The sequence below is a fragment of the Harmonia axyridis genome, chromosome 3, assembly GCF_914767665.1.
Source record: "Harmonia axyridis chromosome 3, icHarAxyr1.1, whole genome shotgun sequence".
Classification (NCBI taxonomy): domain Eukaryota; kingdom Metazoa; phylum Arthropoda; class Insecta; order Coleoptera; family Coccinellidae; genus Harmonia; species Harmonia axyridis.
In genome coordinates, this window is record NC_059503.1 from 90,364 (window position 1) to 115,966 (window position 25,603).

At 32.4% G+C, this 25,603-nt stretch overlaps 4 protein-coding genes and 1 long non-coding RNA gene across 13 annotated transcripts; 3 read left to right on the forward strand and 2 right to left on the reverse strand.

Moving 5' to 3' along the window:
- The first annotated feature begins 3 nt into the window (after positions 1-3).
- On the forward strand, positions 4-1,560 carry LOC123677012 (endoplasmic reticulum lectin 1). Its single transcript, XM_045613406.1, has one exon. It carries the CDS (start codon positions 140-142, stop codon positions 1,544-1,546), a length of 1,407 nt encoding a protein of 468 aa, XP_045469362.1. The 5' UTR covers positions 4-139; the 3' UTR covers positions 1,547-1,560.
- A 781-nt stretch (positions 1,561-2,341) lies between these two features.
- Positions 2,342-14,311, reverse strand: LOC123677010 (choline transporter-like 2). Of its 6 annotated transcripts, none has more exons than XM_045613404.1 (14): positions 14,024-14,311; positions 11,842-11,892; positions 8,668-8,790; positions 7,468-7,631; positions 7,031-7,121; positions 5,247-5,362; positions 4,419-4,584; positions 4,147-4,363; positions 3,928-4,090; positions 3,759-3,861; positions 3,548-3,701; positions 2,990-3,281; positions 2,715-2,934; positions 2,342-2,601 (listed from the first exon to the last, which is right to left on the reverse strand). In XM_045613404.1, exons 2-14 carry the CDS (start codon positions 11,873-11,875, stop codon positions 2,504-2,506), a joined length of 1,941 nt encoding a protein of 646 aa, XP_045469360.1. In that variant the 5' UTR covers positions 11,876-11,892; positions 14,024-14,311; the 3' UTR covers positions 2,342-2,503. The 6 variants fall into 6 exon arrangements, with proteins under 6 accessions (XP_045469360.1, XP_045469361.1, XP_045469357.1 ...); XM_045613405.1 differs by lacking the exon at positions 14,024-14,311 and adding an exon at positions 12,346-12,657; XM_045613401.1 differs by lacking the exon at positions 14,024-14,311 and adding an exon at positions 12,346-12,630 and having other exon boundaries at positions 3,548-3,861.
- LOC123677013 lies at positions 3,188-3,701 on the forward strand. The gene is made up of 2 exons (XR_006747030.1): positions 3,188-3,307; positions 3,499-3,701. It is a non-coding gene; the product is annotated as an uncharacterized LOC123677013 (long non-coding RNA).
- Positions 14,312-15,070: 759 nt separating the features above from the next.
- LOC123677014 (casein kinase II subunit beta) lies at positions 15,071-17,397 on the forward strand. Of its 2 annotated transcripts, XM_045613408.1 has the most exons (7): positions 15,113-15,211; positions 15,270-15,455; positions 15,694-15,769; positions 15,828-15,930; positions 16,018-16,209; positions 16,265-16,454; positions 17,000-17,397. In XM_045613408.1, exons 3-7 carry the CDS (start codon positions 15,698-15,700, stop codon positions 17,100-17,102), a joined length of 660 nt encoding a protein of 219 aa, XP_045469364.1. In that variant the 5' UTR covers positions 15,113-15,211; positions 15,270-15,455; positions 15,694-15,697; the 3' UTR covers positions 17,103-17,397. The 2 variants fall into 2 exon arrangements, with proteins under 2 accessions (XP_045469365.1, XP_045469364.1); XM_045613409.1 differs by lacking the exon at positions 15,270-15,455 and having other exon boundaries at positions 15,071-15,211.
- An 803-nt stretch (positions 17,398-18,200) lies between these two features.
- LOC123674955 (protein SMG7-like) lies at positions 18,201-24,937 on the reverse strand. 3 transcript variants are annotated; one of them, XM_045610141.1, is made up of 11 exons: positions 24,710-24,937; positions 24,437-24,653; positions 24,068-24,351; positions 23,825-24,010; positions 23,398-23,774; positions 22,884-23,027; positions 22,638-22,830; positions 21,651-21,972; positions 20,178-20,601; positions 19,659-19,900; positions 18,201-18,693 (listed from the first exon to the last, which is right to left on the reverse strand). In XM_045610141.1, the coding sequence occupies exons 1-11, from the start codon at positions 24,742-24,744 to the stop codon at positions 18,451-18,453; spliced, it is 2,667 nt and encodes an 888-aa protein (XP_045466097.1). In that variant the 5' UTR covers positions 24,745-24,937; the 3' UTR covers positions 18,201-18,450. The 3 variants fall into 3 exon arrangements, with proteins under 3 accessions (XP_045466097.1, XP_045466098.1, XP_045466099.1); XM_045610142.1 differs by lacking the exon at positions 18,201-18,693 and adding an exon at positions 18,824-18,914; XM_045610143.1 differs by lacking the exon at positions 18,201-18,693 and adding an exon at positions 18,824-18,943.
- Positions 24,938-25,603: the final 666 nt, after the last annotated feature.

A 25,603-nucleotide genomic window follows, 5' to 3' on the forward strand; every position in this document is an offset into this window, starting at 1 on the left:
GTAAGCTGAGCTCGTAAACCTAGAAATATATTTGACAGATAAGGAACAAATAATAATAATATGTATCTTATCTTTAAAAAAATGTAAATAATTATTATATACTAGATATCAGGTCTGAATATTAAGTGTTGAAAGATACATGAACCAAATAATGTTTAAGTATTTCGGTTACATATTTATAATTTTGTTTCTTTTACAATTTGATTATTATTTTGCTCAACATTCTATTAGAGGGTTTGATGACACTGTCCTCTTCGATATCAATTGGGTCGGTAACAATCCCCCTAATTTAGAATTAGAAAATACAGAATCAATGATAGTTACCTCGTCACATCAAGAAAAATTCAAATGTTATTTGCCCAAAATTCAAGAAAAAAACAGTAAAGAGGGGCAAGATAAATACGAAGGCCCTTCTGCTTTGGAACTGATTACTCCTCTGTTTAGTCAGTCCTTGTGTTCATATAGATTAGAATCTTATTGGACATATGAAGTTTGTCATGGGAAATTTGTGAGGCAATATCATGAAGATCGTGAAGGAAAAAAATCAAAACTTCAAGAATATATTTTAGGCAAATGGGATGAAGAAGAACACAAAAAGTTAGTGAAGGAACATCTACAAAGTGAAAATGAAAACATCCAAATTCCAGTTAAAAAAATTGAGAATGTTAATTTACCATATATAGAAATTTATATGGGAAATGGAACAATATGTGATTTGAACAATAACAAGCCCCGTGAAATAAGAGTACTTTATGTGTGTTATGCTCATGGGAAACATGATATATATTCTTTAAAAGAAACATCAACTTGTCAATATGAAATAATAATACTTTCACCACTCTTATGTTCTCATCCAAAATACAAGCCAAAAGATAGCGGAGAACACTCAATAAATTGTACACCAATCGAAAGTAGTATAACAAAACCATATAATTTGGTGAAGTTAAAGGCTGAAAGTAATCAACTCAGAAAACAATCTCAATTTGAAGGTATAAGAATTGAATTAATCGATATAACGCAAAGGGAAACCTTAAGTCCACCTGAAAATGCAATCACAGATACATCTCCTGTAGAGAATTTTTTGGCAGGAAAGAACTGTTTGTCTGGAGGAACTGGTTGGTGGAGATATGAATTTTGTTATGGAAAATCCATTACACAGTATCACATTGAAAAAGATGGGACTAAAGTATCTATCAATTTGGGAGTTTTCATAAAGGATAAACATTTAGAATGGTTAAAGGAACATCCACATAAAAGACCTAAACCAATCTCTCAACGAAAGGTGCTGTCTCACTTTTATTCAAATGGAGAAATTTGTGATAAGACTGGAAAACCAAGACAGACCGAAGTGAAACTTAAATGCTTGGAGAATGCTTCTAATCTAAATGCTGTTTCTCTTTATCTGTTAGAACCAAAATATTGTGAATATATTCTAGGTGTAGAATCTCCTTTGATATGTAGAATTCTATCTAGAGTTGATGAAAATGGACTTGTACCCTTAAATCCATTAGATAATGTAGATGGTGCTGGTGTTATTGGTGAATAAATTGTTCCATTTTATTTTTATTATTGATTTATTTCAAGCAAGGCAAAATTAACATTTGTATAATGAGTTTATGTTAGAACCAGAAGATTAAACTTTTATTTGGGTAAAACTTTTGAAATTGAGACCATTTCTACCATCACCTGGTAACACAGTTTCATTTCAGAGAAAATTTAATTTTCTTTCATCTTACAATAAATACTAAAAAGGCTAAACTTGTGATTCAATACATGGCCTTAAAAAAATTTTTCAGTGATAATGTATATAAACAATAACAATTTTTACAATGTATATACGGAAAAAAATTATCTACATAATGTAAATTATTTTTATTTAGCATTTACAAATGCAACTGTGAAACTGATCAATATTCATTTCACTTGTGCCATGTTCGCAAAACTGGCTAACAAATTTTAAGAATAATTCTTTTTCATCACAACATAATGCATGCATGTATACTTCTAAAAGGAGTAGTAGCATTGCTTATATTACCTGTATCAAGCGCTCTACTAGCTTCGCAGTCACGTGATCCAATACCCATTTTAGATCTGCTGACTTAATAAAAATAACAATAATATTAAAATTTGAAACATACAAATTCTTCTAATGAATAAAATGCACCCTTCATCAATATTTCATTAATTTTGCTCTTGAATTTCTTTTCCGGTAACTTCTTCATTTCATTTGGAAGCATATTGAAAATCTTTATTCCCCAATAACTCGAAATATTCTGAGTGTTCTTTTTTCTGTGGAGTGGAGTTCTATCACTAAAATTATCAATGAGAAATAAAACAAATATTAGTCAGAAATATTTACTAACAATTTGAAATATGTAGGTACTTCAAAAGCTTAATGTAGATAAAGAATATACAGATTGAGCATCACAAATACGAGTAAAAAAACTACTCTAAACAAGTAATACTTCAATATAAGGTAAAATGTATCACAGTTATCACAATACTACTCTTTTTTGTTCTTCTTTCCGAATATCTTCATCAGGTCTTTGGACATGTAGTACGGTTTATCTGGGGATCCATCATTTCTCTCACAGTCCTCCACTGCAACAAATGAATTCAATATCGATTTTGTTTTATATTTCCTTTAGAATTCTTTTATTGATCCAAAGAAAAACTTATTTATATTTGAAGAATAAATAATCCAAATTACTCACAGAAACATAAGAATAACGTGTCCACGGCCATGCTGTACACGTGGAAAAATATTTTCGAGATGAAATAAGTGAACAATACAATCAGCACAATGGGTACTTCCACGTAATTCAAATTGGAATTGTCCGAAGGAGTCAAGTCTGTCGCAAAGAAAATATAAGCCACTACACCTAGTCCGATGCTGATCAGCAGGGTACTGACAAAGAACAGGAAATCGGTAACCTGAAATGAGACAGATCTTGGACCAGAAGACAACATGGGGATATCTTCAACTTACCTTATCTAAAATCACAAACCGTATCATGTTCCTGAACAGCAAAGAAAAGGAATGTTTGGCGCTGCTGCAAAAGTTTTTACCGTGTATAGCACACATGATGTAAGCATTGGTACTGATGAATTTCAGAACCTTCTCCAAGCACCAGAAAAAGCATTTCAATATGCATAGTATTGCTCTGGTTACTTCATTGTCATACTTTTTCAATTTTCGATCAATGAATTCCAACACCAATCTGATCATCCTACATATTGAGATAATCAAGGCACCAAATGCAAGAGTGCCAATGTGATACCTGAAAACCCAGAATTCGAAATATTAGTAAGTAAGGTATTATGTTTTGCTTAGTTATTTATGAATAGAAAAATGTGTGTTGGCAGAACTGTTTTCTGCATCATAAATTTAATAGATAAATATGACAGGAGAGTTCCAAGTACCAACATAAAATAATAAAATATAACTGTGAAATCTGTGTGAAACTGAGATATTTACACACGATTTTGTTCTTCAAGGTATGGCAAAATGAAAGGATTTGCCGCAGAATTAGGTAATATTTTCTACCTGAGTACTGTGGAGGCAGCTGAAGTGACAGCGAAAAATGGCAAATTACGACGTGGTTTAGTCCAGTACCAAGTGGCAAACACAGTTGCAAGCACCATCTGACTGAAGGCGGAAACAAAGAAACTCCCCCAGAAGAATCCAAAGATGTTGAACCCTAAAAAGCAAACACTCAGGTAAATAACGAATTTCAATTGTTTGCTAACAAACATACAAACTAAATAATTGTAAAAATCGTTGTGTTTCATTTTTATCAATTTACAAGCCATTTCCGGACAATTCAAACTCTGGAAAGTTTTTGGATCGCAGACCTTATTCTGAAAAAAAAAAAAAGGAATATTATTCAAATATCGATTAATCGACTCATCTTGAAGAAAACTAACCGCAGCCAAAGGACAATCTGTAGCATTGCCTTTTGTCATAAAAACTGGTGCTCCAGTTGTTGTTAAAAGTAGACCAATAGAGAGGGCAAACAAAATGACGACGATTTGCAGTATCCAAGGGACAACCGGAAAAACCAGCACCGACGTAACGGAAGTGATGGCCCTAAAAACAAGTAGAAGAGTAGTCAAAGTATTTGACTTGAGGGAAATAATGCTCACTTGCTTCCTTCTTCGATTAAAGTTATGGCGAGATTTATACGTTTTCTCAAGAATATGGTAACTAAAACGATGATGGTTAATGAAACACTGCAGGTAATCAGAGCCGTTAACCAAAAATATTTCTTGATATCGTGGAATGTTTCTACCAAGTTTTCATCGCCTATTTCTCTCTCTTCGCTTAGCATCTTCTGGTATTTGAACCAACTTCCGTAAACACCTATGGTTCAAAATATAAAACAATTTGCCGAATGTTTGACTTGCTGGAAACTCACCTAAGGCCAACGCAATAATAAGTCCGATCAAAGAACACCATACCATTGTTCCAGCGATCCACCTGAGCATCATGATATAAATGAGGGTGCAGAAAAGAGCTCCCAATAAAAAGTATAAAATTTTTGACCAACACATAGTCACATCCTTCAATACATTTTCACCAAACTGAAACACAATCGTTTTCGTCATTCAAACAAACATGAATTCGGGATGTGTACAGGGTCTGTTCTGGTAATCAGCGGGACAATGTTCTGGCAAGCTGGGAAATGATATTTGGAGTCACCTCGGTACTCTTGTTTTCGAAATTTAAAAGCAATTTCAAACGGCTCTATCTTTATAAAGAACGAAAAAATTTTATTTCTGAAGTTGCTGGTCTGTAACCAGATTTAATTAGTTTGAAAAGCATAAAACACCCTGTATCTCGAAAACGAAATACCTGAGATGACTTCCCAACTCGCACAGATGTCCTCTATCTTCTCCTGTTCACCCTGTTTATTCCGGATCCTTTATATCTACTCTTGAAAAATTAAATCTCAATCTCAACATTTTTAAATCAAATAAATCTATTCCTTCAAACATTAATTTGTAGTTTTGCTTTTGTTCATCGAATTTGAAATGTTTTCGACAAAAGAGAATGGTACTGGTAGAACGAATTTTATGAAATACGGTTAGAAGTATTAGTATAATGAGGTATTTCTAGAAATCAAGCCAATTCTGGTTCATTGTACAAAAATTCAAAGATCGCAGGGATATTGTCTCGAGTGATAGGTGTCTGAACAACACTCTTTGTTAAAAAGAAATTAATTTGCAAAGAAATAGCATCGTACCTGCTCAGTTTCTGCAATAAGTTTAACATTTTGTATCGCTTTTTCGATCTTTTCTGCATCTTCGCTATGCTGATGTATCCAATTCTTGGTCAGTACAGGAATACACCTTCCCTGAACTGGAAATCAGTAAATACAGGTAGTAAAAAATATTGCAATTGCAAGTGTACGTTTGAATTAGCACTATGGTTAGCTTGTGAACTTCCTGGTAACCATCAATTCTTTTTCTGCAGTTGTCTGGATAAAAATTAAGTTATTTTTGTCATACTTCAGGGTTTTCCAATAAGAGGTTCCATTTCGATATAAGTAGTATCGAGTATATTTTAAGAGAAATCAATGAATTTCGTTTGTTTTGTAGTCTCAATTGTTGATCATCTGTTAGAAACGCAACATAGTGCACGATGCTAATCGGTTCGCGATTTCAATATTGGATTCGTATTCTACATCCCCGCATTAGTGAATCTGGAAAAGTTAATCTCACTCAAAGCGTTATGTGATTTTGTAAACATTAACCCCATGAAATTTTTCTATGACTAATTCGCACTTTTGCGGCTGTATGTCCTTGATAACTTCAGGAATTCCATCTTTAACGTCTTGAATCAATTGTGGAGCAATGGCATAGATGTTCAGTTTTGAGAACAGTGACTGTATAATTTTCACCATTTTTTTTTAATTTAACAGTTTCAATGCGTCGTTGAAGCCTGTATCGTCCCATACTTAGTAATGGCGTAGTTGTAAGTTAGTTTCAAAAGTGATAGCTGTCCAGATAGTGGGTTATCTTAAATGAAATCTCTTATGGGAAAACCCAATGTTTTAATTTTCAGCAATATTTTACTGCTTCAAGAAGGACTGATGTCTTTATTTAGTAGATATAAAAAAAATATAATCTCATTATGTTTAATGAATTGTGATTGATGATAATATTCTGACAAGATTAAAGTGCATATTGTTTCTTCTGACTCATAAAATACGATACAATGGTGTTGTTTCATGATTGAAACAGATGAAATCATAATATTGTGCATGCTTCGACAACAAAATAATATCCCACGACACAAGCTATGGCAGATGGCTTTCATTCTTGAAGAAATCACTAAAATGTGAGCGTGCAACTAAGCAGCAAAAACATTGTTAGTATGTAAAGCGTTAGGCATAATTCTAAGACTACGGATAGAAAGTGAATTCTACTTCAACAACTACATAGCGATTCATAAAATATACCTGACTTAAGCGTTCCCAGTTAATGAAATCGGCTGTTGGTTTCAAATGTCCATCAAGGTCGGCTTTCTCGAAATTATTTGAGAGATTTTTGAGGTCAATTGGTTTATTCAAGCACCGATACAAAACTGGATAAAGAAGAGGAAAATTTAAATTAGGGAGCGGAGGCAGCTCATATATAGCTCGGTATGGTTACTTCTATTGTGAGAATTGGCGGAAAATAAGTCGAGATTTTTTTATTGTAATAAGTCGATATAGGATACATTTCTTCAAATTGCTAGAAATTTCTTAAAGTTTTATCTAGAGAATGAAATACTCGGTCCAGTTTTTTCAACTCGATTCCCCAGAAGGCAGAACAATGAGAACGTTCGTTAAACACACCAAACATTCAAAAGTTAACACAATCAATATATGGGGCACAATATGAATGTAAAAATACAAAGCGAAATCTTGCTTGAAAAACAAACATTTCTTCTAGTACATTGTAAAATTATTTGATAAAAAAAATATTAATTTCAACAAGCATCAGCATTAGTTAATAAAACTGTTAGATAATATAAATTTTTTACCATTTGTTGTTGGATACTTAGATTCCTTGCAAGTTTTATCATTCAAGCATACTCGTATTCCTTCCCTTTCAGGACAGTTCTCCACACAAACCTATGAATAAATCATTTTAAAAAAAATATCAATTAATAATAATAATAATATGGTTTATTCTGTAAGCTACAGGGTATAAACATATAATCACAGAGGCTTATTGCTTATCAATATTTGATTTTTTAATAACACAAGCAATTTTTAGAATGTATAGTATTCTAGACCTCAAAATATGACGGCCCAACATGTCTTATACAAATTTGATTTATGACATACCGGATTTTTAAAGTTTAAATATGGATTTTGAATCTTTCTTGTTTTTACATTTTATATTTGCACGTTGGCAATTTTACGGTTTTTGTCATGAAGATTACCAATTTGAAACTAATGTTCATATTGATCATACCTGTGGTGTGGGGCATCCCAGGAAAGGAACAGATGGATTTACACATTTTAGGATATCGAAAAAGAACAGATATTTCTTGTTTTGCACGACATCGTCGACTCCGCATCTCAGGCCGTTAGAATCCTTTGGAGCCAAAACAGCTGAAGTATTACCATTACCAAAGGCTGCAAAACGAATATAGTTTTGAGAACTAATTATCATTGTCACAAAAAAAAAACAGCCATCTATGTCCATTATTGGGCATAGGCCTTTCCTATTCTGTATAGAGGAATTAATTATAATTGCAATAAAATATTATCACTGAAATAAAATGATTTGGAAATGAATCAAAACAAAAAAATGGTTGCATTTCCACTAGGGCCTTACAAAAAGCTTCAGTTATTGTTTCAACTAAAGGGATGAACAGAAGGAATTTCTTCTATAATCTTATATCAAAGTGAAAATATCGATCATGAATATATTAACAAACTTTTTTCTTACGGTTTCAAAAAACAATTTCTGTAAGTGCAATTCTGTAAGGAATTGTGACGATAATTCTTGTTGGCAATTTATATTTCTTATATCTGAATGAATAAATGAAAAGAATCAATCCCATCAGTAAATATTGTCAATTAATTCAAATTATATAAGGTTATGCTATATTTGTTTGTTTACGAATGAGTCATAGACAGGGCCACCGCCAGACATTTTGGCTCCCCTGCAAAATAAAATTTTGCAGCCCTGCTTTGTCTTATTTATCTGAATTTTTTTCGAAGGAGTCTCTGTTATCCTTTTCAACTTAAAGTCACTTTGTCAAATTTATCAGAGGTGGTTTTGTCGATTTCATCGAATAAGGTCCTGAATTGTTTAAAAGTACGATGCTCTATATGTTTATAGGAAAAAGTCAAGTTCTTGAAGGTGCATTTTAATGACTATTTGCATTTTCATTACTATATTTAATTTCAAAAAAATTGTCTATTGGAAATTTTATTATGTTACTACTAAGAAAAAATTGTTGTGTCAAAAAGTATATCTTGTTTTATGAACTGACTTTGTGCCCCTACAATTTGGCGCCCCGGCAAAATGTCCGGTTTGCCGGTAATGCGACGGCCCTGGTCAAAGAATATGATCTCCCTATTATTGAAGTATAGAAAGCTAATGAGTCACAGAATAGAGAAGCGCTTCTCTTTGAACTTACAATAAAAGTACACGTGAACTCACCATATAGAGCGATTCCTATCCAACATCCAATAAAAACAATGAAGAGCATCAAAAACACGACATCAGTGCAAGAACGATACTTCAGAGGGCCGTTAAAATCAGGATCATGAGGAATGGGTTGTCCTGAAAAAACAATTCGTTAAAAATGTTATTTTTCCTTATACTTTTCTTGTGATTCCACTGAAACCGTCATGGTTTGACCATTTTTTTTCTCAGAATAAAAACAGTGTAATCACATTAATATCGTTCAGACAGTTAAGACTCCTACGAATTGAGATTTAATAGAATAGAAGTGTTCGAAATCTGTTTATTTCTAAAGTAAACAAAAGGCGAGATTTCACTTGTAAACAATCAGCGCAGGAACTCACCTGTACCCCTTCCATCACGTGAACAACAACAACACCACGTCATAATTATTACATTAATAAATTGTCGCAACTTTTGATTTACGCATAAGGTATACACCAACGGAGAAAAGTAGATCAACCAGAACAAATATTTGAACTGAGCGGATCGATTATAAACAAATATACACAAATGATGTCATTCCGTGAGACTCTCGCTTCTAAAATTTCTTTTGAATGTGCAGTTTGACTGTTTGAGTATCTTTTCAAGTAGCATTTCAGGTACACCGGAGTACCCCCTTCCACTTTTTTCTCGTTCTTCCAGGAAGTGCGATACCTATTTACTGGAAAAATTTAAAATGTCAGCGGCGTAGGCACCGTAGCATTATGTAGAGAATTATCCATTAAGTGGAGTGGAATTTCAATTAAAGGACAATTAATTGGTAGACATTGTCATTAAAAATTAATTGTTGTCAGACACCATGATTCATTGCTTTTATAATGATTCTGGTTCGAATTCTAAAACACAGAAAAAAGTAAGGAATTGATATTTGAAATTAATGGTTAATTGTTGCGATTCTATTTTCGGTAGGTTTTTTTTATTGATTCAATGTTCAAAATATGAAATGAATAAATAATAGAGCATTATTAGGCATGTTAAGTTACTTTTAACCTTCATTCCTAGCTAAAAATTTATGAACGATTCTTTTTTCCAAATGCATTGCAAAAATCTTAAAGTTGCTTTTAATAGAACAAGTCGAATATTGACCGCGTTTACATTTTTATGTTCGCATCCTTGAACCCATGAGGAATATCCATATCTATATGGCACAACGCTCAATAATTTAATTGTGTAAAAATTCAATCAATGAATTCATCAACCAGCAGTTATATCAAAGGGCTTAATCTGATCTGACTGTCGTAGGCATAATCATTATTTACTTACGGGCTATAAATGCCAAATTGACAAACAACGGGTAAAAATTAATAAGATTCAGAAGTAAAAGCTTCGAACTACTCGAATTGAAAAATCGATCTCAAGAAGAGTATGTAAATTCAAAGGTCATCGGAAATGAATAATCAAAATTTTTTTCTTTATCAAATCCCCCTCCAAAGGCTTATGTCTGGGTACGCCACTGCCTTGAATACCTGTCATAAGTGTCATATGTCATACAATTGAAGTGTCAATTTATTGGGGTAGATAAACTGACAGGTTATGCGAATTATTATCGATAATCTTGAATAGAAAGGTATAAATTCGGAAAATACTACAACTAATTGACATATTGAATGGCATGCACTTGAAATAAATGCAACTGACATTAATGATAGATATTCATGGATACCAACACAAAATCAATCTGATATCTGAACTAAGAGATGAATCTCTCCGTTACTTATTCAGTCGTATTATGGTCAGTTGGACCATTTGCATCTGATTTCTTAAGAGAAATCAGAAAGTAATCAATGTTTAGGCAAATGGTGCAACTGGCCATTAGTCTCAAAAAATAAAACTCTGAAAAAAATTGAAAACGATAAGTGCTTCTCCTTTGTAGGGACAAATTCTTTTCGGGTTGATAGGATAATGTTGACATCAAAATACTTTTCTCACCCTTCTTGACTTTTGACTCATTTTCTTCTCCGCCACAGCATGTCATATTTTTCAAAAATGTTACAGGGAATTACCGGACTTATGAATTGATTCGAAGTCACTGGGCCAACAAAAGACCAAAAGCGAACGACTAATGTGTTATCGGGTAGATAAATATTTAATTACAAACATTTATCGGAAAATCCTGTTTAACCACCTCTCTATCTCCCCTCTATCCCGCAAATCTCATGATAATTGGTTGTTACCATAAATAAACTCGTATCATTACGTCTACCACTATTTTTCCGAATACATTTGCGCGCTTTTCAATTTATCCTCTCATTTTTCCCGAAAATTTCTGAATTTTTTTCAATAAGAAATATGTAGATATTTCATGCTACATATAATTAACGGAATTTTATGTTTATTAATTACTCACTCGCTTTGAATAGATGCTTGCTTTTGTCCTTTTTTTCATCCGAGTATAATCTTCCAAATTTGTCCGATAAATTTTCTATAATCAAATCGAATTTTTTCTTCCACATTATCGTTCCTTTAATTCGGGAATATCGAGAAAAATAACTATCTTGAAATAGGAGATCTCATCGTATGAAGTACCATTTCAGACAAACTATTTTTAGCTTCATTGTTTGAAGTTTTGGAATATCATAATATTGAACATTTGGAATACAAAAGCAAAAAATTTTCTGAGTGAAGGAATCATTTTGCCATTTAAGCCATAGAGACCTAATAGATATTGATATTCTATGAATTCAGTCATACCACAGAGTGGTCTGATTTTTAAATCTCCATTCTTACTGAAATATAATGTATTTTATTGCTTTCTGCTTTGTTATCACTTTTGATATTTGAAAAAAAAATTGTTCTTCGATTTCAAAACTTTTGAGAAATGCATTTGAAACAATTCGGAACAACTTTGATTTCGTATATGTATGCCTGTCGGTCTGTGTGTCAGCAACTCATATAAATATTCGCAGTGTTATCTATTATAGAAATATTTATTTGGGTACGATTCAAATTCAATTTGATATGATAAAAAGTGAACAGAGGTTATTTATCAATATACCTAGATACACTTAAATCAGAAAGTGTATATACCTATAACATGGTGATATCGCCTCGTCACACCGTTACAATCCTATGATAGAAAAACCAATAGAATTTTGACATGTTTAGTGATAATAATAATAATTGGATGAAAAAGAGAACAAAACTTACCATATTTGCCAGGTAGTTCCGATTCACGAGCCATTTTTATTCTTCAGAACTCTGAAAATAATATAATGGTAACGAAATCATAGCTTATTAGAATTGGGTATATTTTAAGAATGAATTCAGTGAATATTGATTCGAATCATAAAAATAGTTGATTAATACGAGTATCGATAGAATTATAATACTATTCAAAAGATAACGGAGTATGGTTTGTAGTCATCACATGTTTCCGGTCTGTCAGCTGACAGCATGCCAGAGAAAGTCTCAAACAAAGAAGAGACGGAGAGTCTCCAATTGATGGAGATCAACGAACCTCTAGTACTAAATTAAATATTAATTTAAAAACAATTATTATCAATGCACAGATGACGATAGAGCAAAGATAAAAATATTTTTGCTGGGAATTTTAAATGATAAAACAAATTCGCGTTTTCCGAAATTATCTTGAAAAAGACCATCAAATTGAAAATTAGGCCTAACAATAAACCATATTATCAACAGACTTACCTTGAAGTTGATATTGTGTTTAAACTATGAACGGATGTACCCACGATTCACGATAATGGTTTTGTTTACAAACTGAAGAAAGGGAAAATAACGATTGTTTTGAAGAAACGTACTTAAAAATCCATATTTTTAAAAAATCATTTCATCGAAATGATCAGTCTAGGATGTTTCACCTATGATCTGACTAATTCAATTTCATTTCAAAATTATAAACAAAGGCATATCGATCAAATACTATTTACTAATGAAACTAGGACATAGATCTCTCGGAAACTGACAGTCAACTGCACATGTGAACATCCTAAACTTGCGTCTTCAGACAGCGTTGCCGATTGGCGGATAAAAACCCTATTTGTGGACCTTTTTTCTTTGAGAGCGGTCCCATAAATTCAGACTTTACAACGAACCTGACAACAATGCCAAGGTAATTCTATCGGACAGTGAAATGCAATCTGATCAGTTTGTTTTTGTTGTGATGTTTTCTAACTTTTATATTCGCAATATACATATATACATTGTAAAAAGGGCTGGATCATTAGCAGATACTAGACTGTTTATTATGTATGTTCGTTTTGAAACGTTCTCCTAGTTAATTTCTTACAGATCTGTTCGCCGATTTCTGCTTCTAGAATAGTAAATACCTAGTATATCTAGAAAGATTATTGCGACAGTTTTCATAACGTGGTTGTTTGTTTCCGAAATTTCGCCAACAACATGAAAGAATAGAAATTTCCCAAATAATCCTTTCACAAATTATTTATTGTCAAATATATTACATCAACAATTAGTTGAGGTGGAATTTATGGAATTCAACATTTCAAAAACTATATTCCCTAGTTTTTCTGGAATTTCATTTCATTGCAGTATGAGTGATTCTATTTAATACAATATGTAGGTTCCTATAGCTTTCCCAAGAATCAACGAAACTATTAGAATAAGAATATGTACCTATACAAATTGGAAAAATTGAATTTTTTATTTCATTTTCCTTTTCGACCCAAATTGTGAATTTGATGAATTCTTCAAAATATTCGTCATTTCAGAAATACATAATCCGCAGATTTCATTGAGCTTTATATCCTCTAATTCTAATAAAATCGTCGGTTTGAAGTTAGAATAATGATTGCCAACATTCGAAACTGTTAGGCACACAAGAAGAAAATTTAACGACCAAACCATTGCGAAACAAATGGAAAATTATATATTTATCACTTTTTCAAGTGGGCGAGGATGACCGACAGTAATCTAGACTTGTTTTGAAATTTGATGACCCTTCAATTAATTTAGAACTGGATTTACCAGCTACGCTTATCAAAGCAGTTCAACGAAATAATGGAGAAGTGTTTTGATCTCGTAATAAATTAATTTCCGGCAGTTACTCGATTCTAAGAATGATGATGAGATAAGATCATGTAGGGTAATAATCTACCTCCGCAAATATATTACACTATAATCATACAACCATTTCGAAATTAGTAAAATTGAGAATGCCAATATACACATACCTAACTATAATGAAAATTGCAAATATTTCCAATAATAATAAATTCAAATCCAAATTTTAAAAATTTTGAAAACATGATGAATCACGTGAATTTCAGTTATATAAATCAACAAATGAACCCATTTCAAAAATAAATAGTTCGAAAGTTATTGTTTATTTACATTTGACACTCACCGTATGGCTTTGAATAATTAGTCATTCCTTAACTCTCTCACTTTCAAATCAAGTGCACATATCAATATAGATGTAAACCTGCTCGTTACATTTATAAATGATATCAGAAAGGGAAGATAAATATAAACTGATAATGGACCCATTCACAAGGTTGTTCATGGAATACTCAACTTTGTAATTATTTTCATCAAAACAATGCTACAAATGCCATGAAGAATAGGTTGGATGTCGAATGATAAATTTAGTATTCACTACTTGTTCCAGCCGCACGCTAGCCTTGGATTGTTGGGAATTTGGAGTAGAAATCTCCAAATGGATTGGTCAAGGAAGCAATTGGAAAATGTTTTGACGAATTATTTATCGTATAGCAACTCAGAAACAGTAAACTTAAAAACTAATTTACATATATAAGCTAATAATAATAATAATAAAACAAACTTTAGGAGTCTGACGAAGATCGATTCTGTATGCAATTCATATGATTGCGAATCAGCATTTAAATATTCGGAGAAATTGATAGTAAATTATGAATGCAGGAAAATAGTCTCAAAAACCCCTATATTGCTTTATCATAACCTCAATTTTAATCGAATGGGATTATCAAGCTATGGAAGTGATTTTGAAAACTGAGGATTTTCACGTAGAGGAATAATTTATGCAATGATCGATACATATTTTTTGTGGTACTTATATATCACATTTTGCGTATTATTTATCAAAAGCAGTGTCATCATTGAAATAAATCATAAAGATCGTTTCGAAGAGATCAATTAAATTAATTTCAATCCAGTCTTTATCTTGAAAAACGCGAAAAACTGAAGCAATAGGCTACAATATAATATATAATATAAATGCCAATATTTTGAAAGAAAAGTTTAGGAGATTGATGTAATCACAGACTACTAATTATACAAGTTAGTGTTCTGTGCTACTAATTATATAATAATGCACCACAGAATAATATATTCTAGTCATAGAATTTTATGTAATGCATATTTCCAAAAAACGTATTTAGTGTTCTGTGATACCTACTAACCGGACCAGTTCTTCCAACATTTGTGCATTTTTGCAATCATAGAAAATGATATTAAAAAAAAATTAAATAATAACGAAATATGCTATAAGTATGGAATGAGTTTATTCGAAGAATGTACATGTTTTGATAGACTTTTATTCCATAAAACACAGGTAATTACATAATGAATAAATGATTGCTGATTTTTTTATTTTTGAAATATTTTTCCAGGAACGCTATTTTCAATTTTCTTTTCTATCAATTCAATTCAAATTTTAATACAATCAATATTAAAAAGACATTTGATTGCTGATTAAAGCTTGACGAAACCTGCGTTAGATGGTTCTGGAATCAATTCCCTTCTTTTTATTTTCGTAAATGAAGTAACGTAAGCGTGGCTAATCAAGGAACGAAAAGGTAATATTTTTCGTAAATCATTGTTGAAGAACTATAGGGTCACTTGTATTTTAAAATTACGTTCGAAAATAGAATTCTAGTCGATATTTCAACTAGGCGTGTGAATAATATTTCAATTGACATTTCAATTATTTCGGAACATATGTCAATAGACCTACAACAAACATAAGTGTCTGTCGTGCACCCATTTTATCAAAAATTCTCGTTTTCACCATCATTTGTTGATTTACTTTCGCAGAAAAATGAGCAGCTCTGAGGAGGTTTCATGGATTTCTTGGTTTTGCGGACTTCGAGGAAATGATTTTTTTTGTGAGGTTAGCTTCGATAAAATTTTCTTTGGACTATTGTTTTATTGTTGATTTGTGTTTTCAGGTTGATGAAGACTACATACAGGATAAATTCAATTTGACTGGGCTGAATGAACAAGTACCACATTATAGACAAGCATTGGATATGATATTGGATTTAGAACCTGGTTTGTAAATTATTGCTTTTTTCTAGATTCATTTAATCTTTCCTTATTTTCATTAAATACTCACCGATTTTTATTTTTAATTTTTAGATGATGATTTAGATGATAACCCCAACCAATCAGACCTTATTGAACAGGCAGCAGAAATGCTTTATGGTTTGATTCATGCTAGGTATATCTTAACAAACCGAGGTATTGCGCAAATGATTGAGAAATATCAGTCTGGTGATTTTGGATTTTGCCCCAGAGTGTATTGCGAGTCTCAACCAATGCTCCCACTAGGTAATGCAAATTGATGATGATTTTATTTTGAATTAAATCAATATAATTTTTGTAGGGTTATCCGATGTCCCTGGAGAAGCAATGGTAAAAAGCTATTGCCCTAAATGTATGGATGTGTATACACCCAAATCTTCTCGTCACCATCATACTGACGGGGCATACTTTGGTACTGGCTTTCCTCATATGCTTTTTATGGTTCACCCAGAGTATAGGCCCAAGCGTCCCACCAATCAATTTGTTCCTAGGTGAGCGATTTTTTTTTTAAATATTAAGTAATTATTTCCATTGGAATGCATAAATTATAAATTTTGTATACTTTTGTCATTATGAATGTTTATTTCGTAAACCAATGAAGGCGATAGGGATGGAAATTTCATTTTCATCAATATCAAAGTAGAACAGAAAATAAATTAATGAGGAATGTGATTATTGGAAATATAAATATTTAATGATTTTCTGCATTCTATTGTTCTCAGTTCAGTGGCTTCTTCAAGAAGGAATTTGAAAATCTGCACAGCAATGAAAAACCATCATTGTTTTCAATCCTTTATTTCTATCTTTACCTCTAAGCAATTCAACAATCATGAAAATCTTTTTATTATTTGCTTGAAAGTTGTGATGAATATAAATAAATTAAATCTTGTCTAAAATTCATTCATTTCTGTTGTGCTTTAAAATCCGACAAAAAATGAAAAATTGTAATTTTATCATGTGAATAATGATCGATAAGTGAAGGAATAATATAATTTTTTTTCAGTAGCAATTTGATGAGATTTTTTGTTTGTTTCAGATTATTTGGCTTTAAAATCCATCCATTGGCATATCAGTTACAGCAACAGGCTGCCTCTACATTCAAATGTCCTCTCAGAAGCTTCAACAATGGAAAACGTTAAAAATAGATGAATTGTATGTCAACATTGTATTAGAATTGTGGTGGAACATTTAGATTGAAGTTATTCATAAATTTTCTTTCTTAACAACTTATAATAATAAAACTTGTACATTTTAATTCTAATTAAGGCTATACAATAAAAAAATATTGTTATCCTATCAACATCACAAAGGACATACCTTATAGCTTTTCCACCCTAGGAGAGTGACCCTATCTGCTCCGCAAGATATTTATATTTCATGGATTCAGTTGTTATTTTTTACTACATTGACTACAATAAAAAAGATAGTTTTTTCTTTCATTTTTCGATTGGACGATATGAAGTTCTTCTAGTTCATATTCTACTGGGTTTGTAGTAACCACACTCTAATACACAGCTTTTGATGATCATTTGGACAAAATGTTGTCATCTTTAGAAATTGTCTTATGATTTTTTGAGATGGCAACATTGTAGTTGAAAAGCCTCTAAAGATTCTGTGAATTACAACTTTTAGTCAAATTACTCCAACTGGATGATATTTTCATTGCTTAGTTTGGAGTTTACAATGTTTCTAAATTGGAGGTGTAAAGGAAAATGAGATATTCCTTGGATAACTTTCAGATAAGTCTTATAAGTATGGACCTGCTAACACTTTGTTTTTGAGATATAGGGTGTATCGAATCTATTACCCTTTACTATAGATTAGGTAAATAAGTATAAAAATTTATAATTAATTTACTTATCACAGCTTACAAACTGGATCTTTATAATTGATTACTAGAGAATTGTTTGAAATTTTTTTCTCGAAATTGGTAGTAGATATGACAAAACTACAAGAAAAGTACTGCACCGAAGTTTTTTTTACATTTGACTAAAGTATCAGTGGTCCACCAAAAAAAGTTCTGGAGGCAGCTGCTCTAGAAAGAATATCACCCTGTAGATTTGCATATCACATGATGAAGTCTTATCTGGAATACCTGTTTTTTTTTTTAAATGATCCGGGGAATCTGATTTTTTGTTTGTACCTCCAATTTAGGAATACCCTGTATATCTTCTAGAGACTGCTCTCCAAAAACTTGGAGAAATTACATCAAATTAGTAATTTCCAGAAACAATATAAAAATTTGATCATCATTTTATTTCGATAAAAATAACAAAAACAATTACACATTTTAATATCATCAAAACGAGCCTTTGAATAACATTTTTCTACGCGTTGAGGAAGATGGAGTTTTTAATTCCGACAACAAAAAGCTTCATGAAACGCTCATTTTTCCAATGCCTTTCTCTTTTTTGGATCTTCTGCTGTCACCGTTTCCTTTGAGATGCTAGAAACTTTTTTCCAAATAATAACCGGACGAAATAAATTTCAATGGAAATCATTCTTTTGAATTTGACTCTGCTGTTCCAGAAGTTGAGCCAACGACTGGGGCCTCTGACTGGCGAAGAGCGAGGATTGCGGAAGTGATCCAAACGAGTTGTCCGGCGGGTGGGGCATACCAACCGGGTTCCTCAGATGATTCGTCAGGCTGGGATTCCAGCTGCTTGTGTTGAAGAGCGAATATCCAGATGATGGGGCGTTTTGTTGGTTCGGCGTGAATTTGTCACCCATCTAAAAAAATGTACGGGACGGGTTTAGTTTTTTTTTAAGCGGCTGGTCGGTCAAATTTCAACTCACCCAAATAAAGCAGTATCAAACAATAGAAACAGAAAACAAGTAACAATTAAGCGGATGGTTTTTCTATCAGGGGATGGGATGTAATATCACTCGTGACATCGACAGAAGGAAATGGTCTCCGCATTGGGATTAGGTGGTGGAATTCTATTCATTGTCTATAAAGGAAAGGGTTGGGGTGTGGACTCTAGAATTGTTAGGTTTTTGTGTTAGATTAAAAAAATACTTGGACCTAGCCTGAAGGATGGTCATTGCCTGATGGACAATAATCTTTTATTTTTCACAAATCATATAAAAATGATGCTATATCAGCTAATTTTGTTTTTATAAATTTTCTCTAATTCTGTGGCAATTCCGTTCATTTTGCTATATATTGCAGAACAAAATCGTGCAGGAATATCTCAGTTTCACACAGATTTTACAATTATCTTTCATAATTATATGTTGCCATGAAGTGGCCCGCTTTTTAATGAACGAGATGTAGAATGAGCATTTGGTGCGAGTATTGCACATTATTTTCTCTAATCCACAGAATTTATACTGAACTAATGAAATATTTCCATATATATCTTTTAGTCATTTTTGCATTCAAACTATTTGTTGGCAGAACTGTTTTCTGTATCACAAATTTGACAGATAATAGATAAATCTATGACAGGAAAGTTCAAAGTACCAACTCATCTTGTTGAAATATAGCCATGAAATTTGTGCGAAACTGAGATATTCCCCCTAGATTTTGTTCTAGAAAGTATGGCGGAATTAAAGGATTTGCTACATAATTAGAAAAATAACTATTTGATGCTTCAAGGTAATTTTATAGGGTGATAAATATTTCATCTTTCAAGCTCAGGATATAAATTAACCAATTTGGTATCGATACAATGTTGGACACTAAAACTTACATTGGTGGGTAAATTGTTGGCTTCCTTCAACATTTGTTGTCTCATAGTCAAATTACCGCTTTGTTCAAAGCCAGCCCCCATGTTACCGCTGAAGTTCCATGGCGAATTGAAGGAATCTCCGCTGGCCTGGTTGTTACCTCCCATTTTTGGCCCTCCCATCATGCCACCTCCAAACGGTGGCGGCGGAGTGTTGAAATTGTTAAATCCAGCCCCTCCTGGTGGCGGCATCATGTTGTTGCCTCCTGAGCAACATTTGGTAAAAATTAAATTCAACGATCATGAGATTTCATATAACAAAACTAGGTCTTAACATTTTGTCTGTTGATATTGTATTTCTAGACAAAAAGTATATATAAAAAAAACAGGGTGTTCCTAAATTGAAGGTATAAACTCTTAAGTCTTGAAGCACTACCTTATAGGAGGTCGGTTTTCAAGTCTCAAACAAAATAAAAATAATAGCTCGTAGAGATGAAACATTCTCTATACATAAAACTATAAAAAAAAATAAATGAAAATCACCTGGACCGTTCCACCAGTTGGCAGTGGCGTTACCATCAAACCCAGAGGATTGCAGATGGTTGTATGTTGCCGAGCCCATGTTCATGGGTGTGTAATTGTTCTTGGTCTGGACCTGTCCGCTTCCCCAATTGGGGGTGGGCATGCCGCCACCTTGCATCCCCCCACCGTACATGTTCTGCAGGGGGTAGTTACCACCACCCATACCGTAATTGTTGGCCATGTTTCTCAAGCTGGTCAGGTAGTCCTGCTGTTGACTGGATACGGGAGGAAATACGGGGTGGTTTTGGTTGAACGGAGGAGTCCTGATAGAGGAACCAAATGTGGGGTTGGTATTTGTGACAGCTACGGCGGGAACTCTTGTGACCGGCGCAGGTTTTTGGTCGAATTTTACTAATTTCTCCTTATCTTCTACCCTGAACTTTACCTGGAGCATGAGAAAAACGAACATTAACATCGGGCAGTAGTTCTGAATTACCACTTTTTATTTACGCATTTTAAATAATTTTTCGTAATATTCTATAAAGAAATTCTCAAATTGCATCCTATCGCAACTATAATCATACAGAAAACCCACCTAGAAATGAAAACACAACGAAATTTAGATGGACTTAACAGAATCGAAATTTACAACAAGAAATTTTGACAATAACAAATATAAAATGTTTTCAAGGCAATCTAAGGAGCGAGCAAAAAAAACCATTATCGAAGTAGGCGCTGGTTTAAAATAAAAACCGCTAAATTTCTATGGTCCTACAGAGAAACTCATGGTGCACAGAATAATTACATATTTATGTGTACTCTATACTCTAGGAATGATATTTTAAATTGTCAAAATCATGAATTTAATAGACTGTATTTCTAAAGTTTGTCCTATCGCACAAAAACCCTGATAAATAAAATAAAACGAAGTAATTTCCACTATATTAATATAGTGGAAATTACTTCGTTTTATTTTATTTATAATGAATTTCCGCCAAGTAAGGACCGAATCCATTACAAAAAAAACCTTGATAAATCACAATTTTTGTTGATATCAATAGACGTTTGGGAGTTCAACAGTAATTATTATGGAAAAATTTGGGAATTAAAGTGCAAAAAAAACTAAAAGAGATATTCTATGAAAAAGTGACTTGGAAGAGAATAGTCAACTGAAAAAAATATCACAGGAATAATTTTCCAAATATTATTTATGGTGAGTAGTCTATTTTATTTTCTTATAAGATTCATTTCACTTCTATAACCTTGATTAAGTTTCGAAAATTTTGATTTTATATTGTTTTTATTTGGAGGCAAGATGGTAAATTTGATAACCCAGCTATAACTTTATTATATTCAACTTTGACAGTCATACAACCTGTATCAAATCAACAAATTCAATCAAAATTTGTGCTATTACCATTTTTTAATCATTCTCATATTGACTATTCTTTTATACACTGATTGTAGAATTGCATTCAGTCTAATCAAACTTACCTGTTTATTTTCTTCCATTTTCTTATATATAGACTGAAGGGCTACATTCTGCTTGGCTCTCTTCATCTTGGCCGATTCCTGTTTGACATTCCCTGGAGAAGCTATGTTGTTTTCGTTTGCATCATTTTCCAAGTTTGACATCATTTCCCTCTCTTCCCTGTGTTTTTCCAACGATCCTTGTGGTTTTAAAATACCCCCTTTTTTCTCCGTTTTAGCTCCACTTTCTATACTGAATGATTTGATCTCTTCCAGCAGTTTATTGGTTGGATCGGGTTGTATGCAACCGGGTTCGAATTTGATGGTGTCATCATCTGATTCTGTCCTATAAAATCAAATTTGAGTAGTACATAAGATTAAGTATTTTTTGAATGAGATAAATTTTTTTTCATTTTAAGTTATTATTGTTATAATCAATACTAAAATATTCTTTTACACAAGAAAAGAAGCGTTTTCATAATAAACACTCTTTTCAATTGGCTCATTAGGGACTTTTATATGTAGTAAGTTGTTTATGAGTTTCTGCAATCTCCTCAAGAAGTTGAACTAGATGATTAAAAAAGTAAAAATGACCACTTTGATCCAGAAGTTTTTTGCATTTAACAATATGCAGAATCTTTCGTTATGAACTTGAAATGAAATCAAACATTTGATGCAATAAATGGAAATCCAGTGTTTTTCTTGTTCAATAAGGAAAAGGTGTCTTTATGGGACCACGATTAGGAAAACTGGTGGATGTATTTTTCAAGGAAACCTTTCCACCGACTAGGAGATTGAGAACAAATTTTTAGTCATACAAATGATGTGAGATTAGTTTATGAACTACTAATACTAGTGGTTATAAAAATTGCTCAAACATTTTTTTGTATCCTTTTTTCAAGTTCTTCAACTTATTCCTTTTCTGTGTATCATTTTTATCTGCATTACTTTTTTGTATATTACAAAGAAAATGTAATTGGACTAACGTTTTCATTTCACTCATTCGCTTACTTTGTAATCAATTTAGTACCATTCACTTCAAAATCTGTCAGCCATAATCCAAAATTTAATATCCTCTTAATTCTCACCAATCTGAAAATGTTGGGATCTTCTTCTGTTCTGTCAAAATCAAATTGTTTTAAGTATTTGGATAATGGTAAGAAACCTTTGAGGTTTCTGTCTTCCTTGAGAGGAAGGTTGGAATCTAAAAAGAATAACTGTTAGATTAGCATTTTTCTAAATTAGACGTACTCTTACAATCCTCGTAGTGAAAATCCTTCAAAAAAGGTTGTATGTTGTTGAGAAGTTTACAAAGACTTGGCCATATCTGAAGCCTCTTCATGAACACATTTTCCGTGAGGATCATCGGAGAATCTTGAATCCAATGGAATATGATCTTCACTAAAAAAAAATAAGTTTTATATTAAACCAGAATAATTCATATCTCAACTTCTTCTTTTATCCACTGAAGAAAAAATTTATAGAACTTTTGTTGTATCATTAGGAACATTAAAAATATTTGAAGATAATATAGCATCTTTGTTATTTACTTAGGTTAGAAATGTGAATTTTCTAGAGCAGAATTTTTCCCGAAATTTTTTATATTGACGGTTTGAAATTTTTTCACTACATTCCTAGTAGGAAAATAGTGATTCTTTTATTATAACTGTATTTGACATAGATTTCCACAAAACTATTCATCTTTTGAAAATTTCTAAGCTGACCAACACAAGTCAACAAAACCATTGACAAATTATAAAATATTACCAACCTGCAGGTAGTGCATAGTAGTCAATTAAATTCTTATCGGCCTGTAGGGTATGGATCGGCACCAGAAAAGCACTTAAGGAACTGGCAAGAAGATCCAATATCAGCATCTTTGCCTGTTTCTCATCACTTGTCAACTCCTCAGATGTGCCACTGCTCGAAATATGCTGGAGGGAGTACATATTTATGATAGTCATTTTGATGAGTTTATCTTCTGTGAAACTCTGAGTGGCCACTAGTGCTGTCATAATGGTACCTAAATTTTCCACTATAGTCTGAGCTTGACACAACTCTGTCAGCGTATACAAATATCCATGAGTGCAAATGAATAAATTGATAAATTCATTCACTGTCATCCTGTTGTGTAGTTTATCATCCACCCTAAAATTGATGATGACAGATTTTCAAAAAACTTCATAGTTCCCTCTTACCTCTCTTTATCAATTGTTGAGCTCAGAGTACTTAGTAAATTAGTAGTTGCAGCCGGAAATGGGTTTTTAACTGCTATACCCCTAACATAGTAAAAAACAGTTGATAACTTGTCTCCTAGGCTGGCTTCTAATAAAGCAAGTTGGTTGTAAGGATGACCACTATTTGGAGATACTTGAATAGCTTGTCTGAAATAGAAAAGATGGTTTAGAATCAGTTGTTGATTGAAGTCTTTATATATTTACTTGTAAAAACTTTCTGCTTGTTTTCTCCTATTTCCATATCTAGCAATATCTCCCAGATGTACTAAACAATATTGGCATATATAAAGGCAAGAAGAAGATTGTGGTAAATTGGACTGATCATTTCCTAATGATCTTTTTGTCTGACCATATATTTTGCCTTGACGTCGAAATGGAAAATCAATCTCGAATTTGTTACAGAACTCTTGTAGAAGAGAAATGTAGAATCCCGAAGCTGATTCCAAAAACCATGTCAACAATGCTTGACAATCTGATCTTTGTGGATTCTGAAAACGATATTTTAAAATTAATTAGACAGTTCTCAATATGAGTTGGAATATATATATATATATCGATGTCTTCTTGATTTACCTTCTTATCTCTAACCAATTCTTGTAGGACGTTGATATGATTTTTGAATCCAATATTCCACAAATCCACTTCAACTTTCTTATCCAGGGCATATTCCAAATCAAGGATTAAAGTTTGATGATAGACTGACTGAAGTTTTTGCTGTTCTGTCCATGCCTTTGATTCATTCAGTAAGTCACATTTGCTTAGAACTTTAATTTTCAGCTCTTCGGCTTGCCTGAAATTTTTAATCTATTGTGATGGTATTTTACTTTGAAAACTTATTTTACTCACTGTAATATTTGTACAGCAGAATTGTTATATCCCATTTTTGTATTTCTCTACCTTTGAAATTATAGTCAATCAAATTGAACTTGAATATTTGTAATTGATTTGATATTATACACAAACATATATCACCGCAATTTTTTCCAATTTAAAAAAACACTGAAATATACATAAAATACGTAATGGAATCGCATTTTTGAAATTAGACATAGTTCCAAAAGATTACCTGTCATCAATTTGACATTTGAGTGTCATAGAATTTCATTTATTCACCCAAATGAACCCTGAACAGAAATCTTTGACCTAAATGCATTATAAAAGATTACGCAGTTTGTTTCCCATATTTATTGGGATAGGAATGAATTAGTGTGATATAGGAACAAATGAAGTTAATGTTATATTCTGATTTGCTACCAAATAAAATTTCTCTTATATAATTTCACCAAATAAATATAAAGCTTCTAATTCAACATCATCACTATCGCTGTCTTCAAATTGATAATCGTCATCTGTTAAACTATCCCCAAACAACATTAGCCTTATTATGCTGCTTCCATTGTCATCATCCTCCTTGAAAATGCAGGACAGTTCTCCAAGGTAAGAATCTTTCGCCACGTGACGAAATAAGCACTTGCTACCAAGCCTACAAACACCTTTGCCTCCTCTGAAGTATTTACAGTTTATGTTTGCTAATTTTCTGTTTCTGGCTGCGATGAATTTATCCTTATCTTCGCTGTTGACCCAGAATGAATTTTTATAAACGTAAATCGAATTGATGCGGCATTCTGGACAGCTTTTGGTCACTTCATCCTCGAAATGTACGGAACTTCTCCATATTTTGATACAAGAAAAGCAAAAACAATGTTTGCAATTCGGAAGGATACCGAATTTATTCGTACC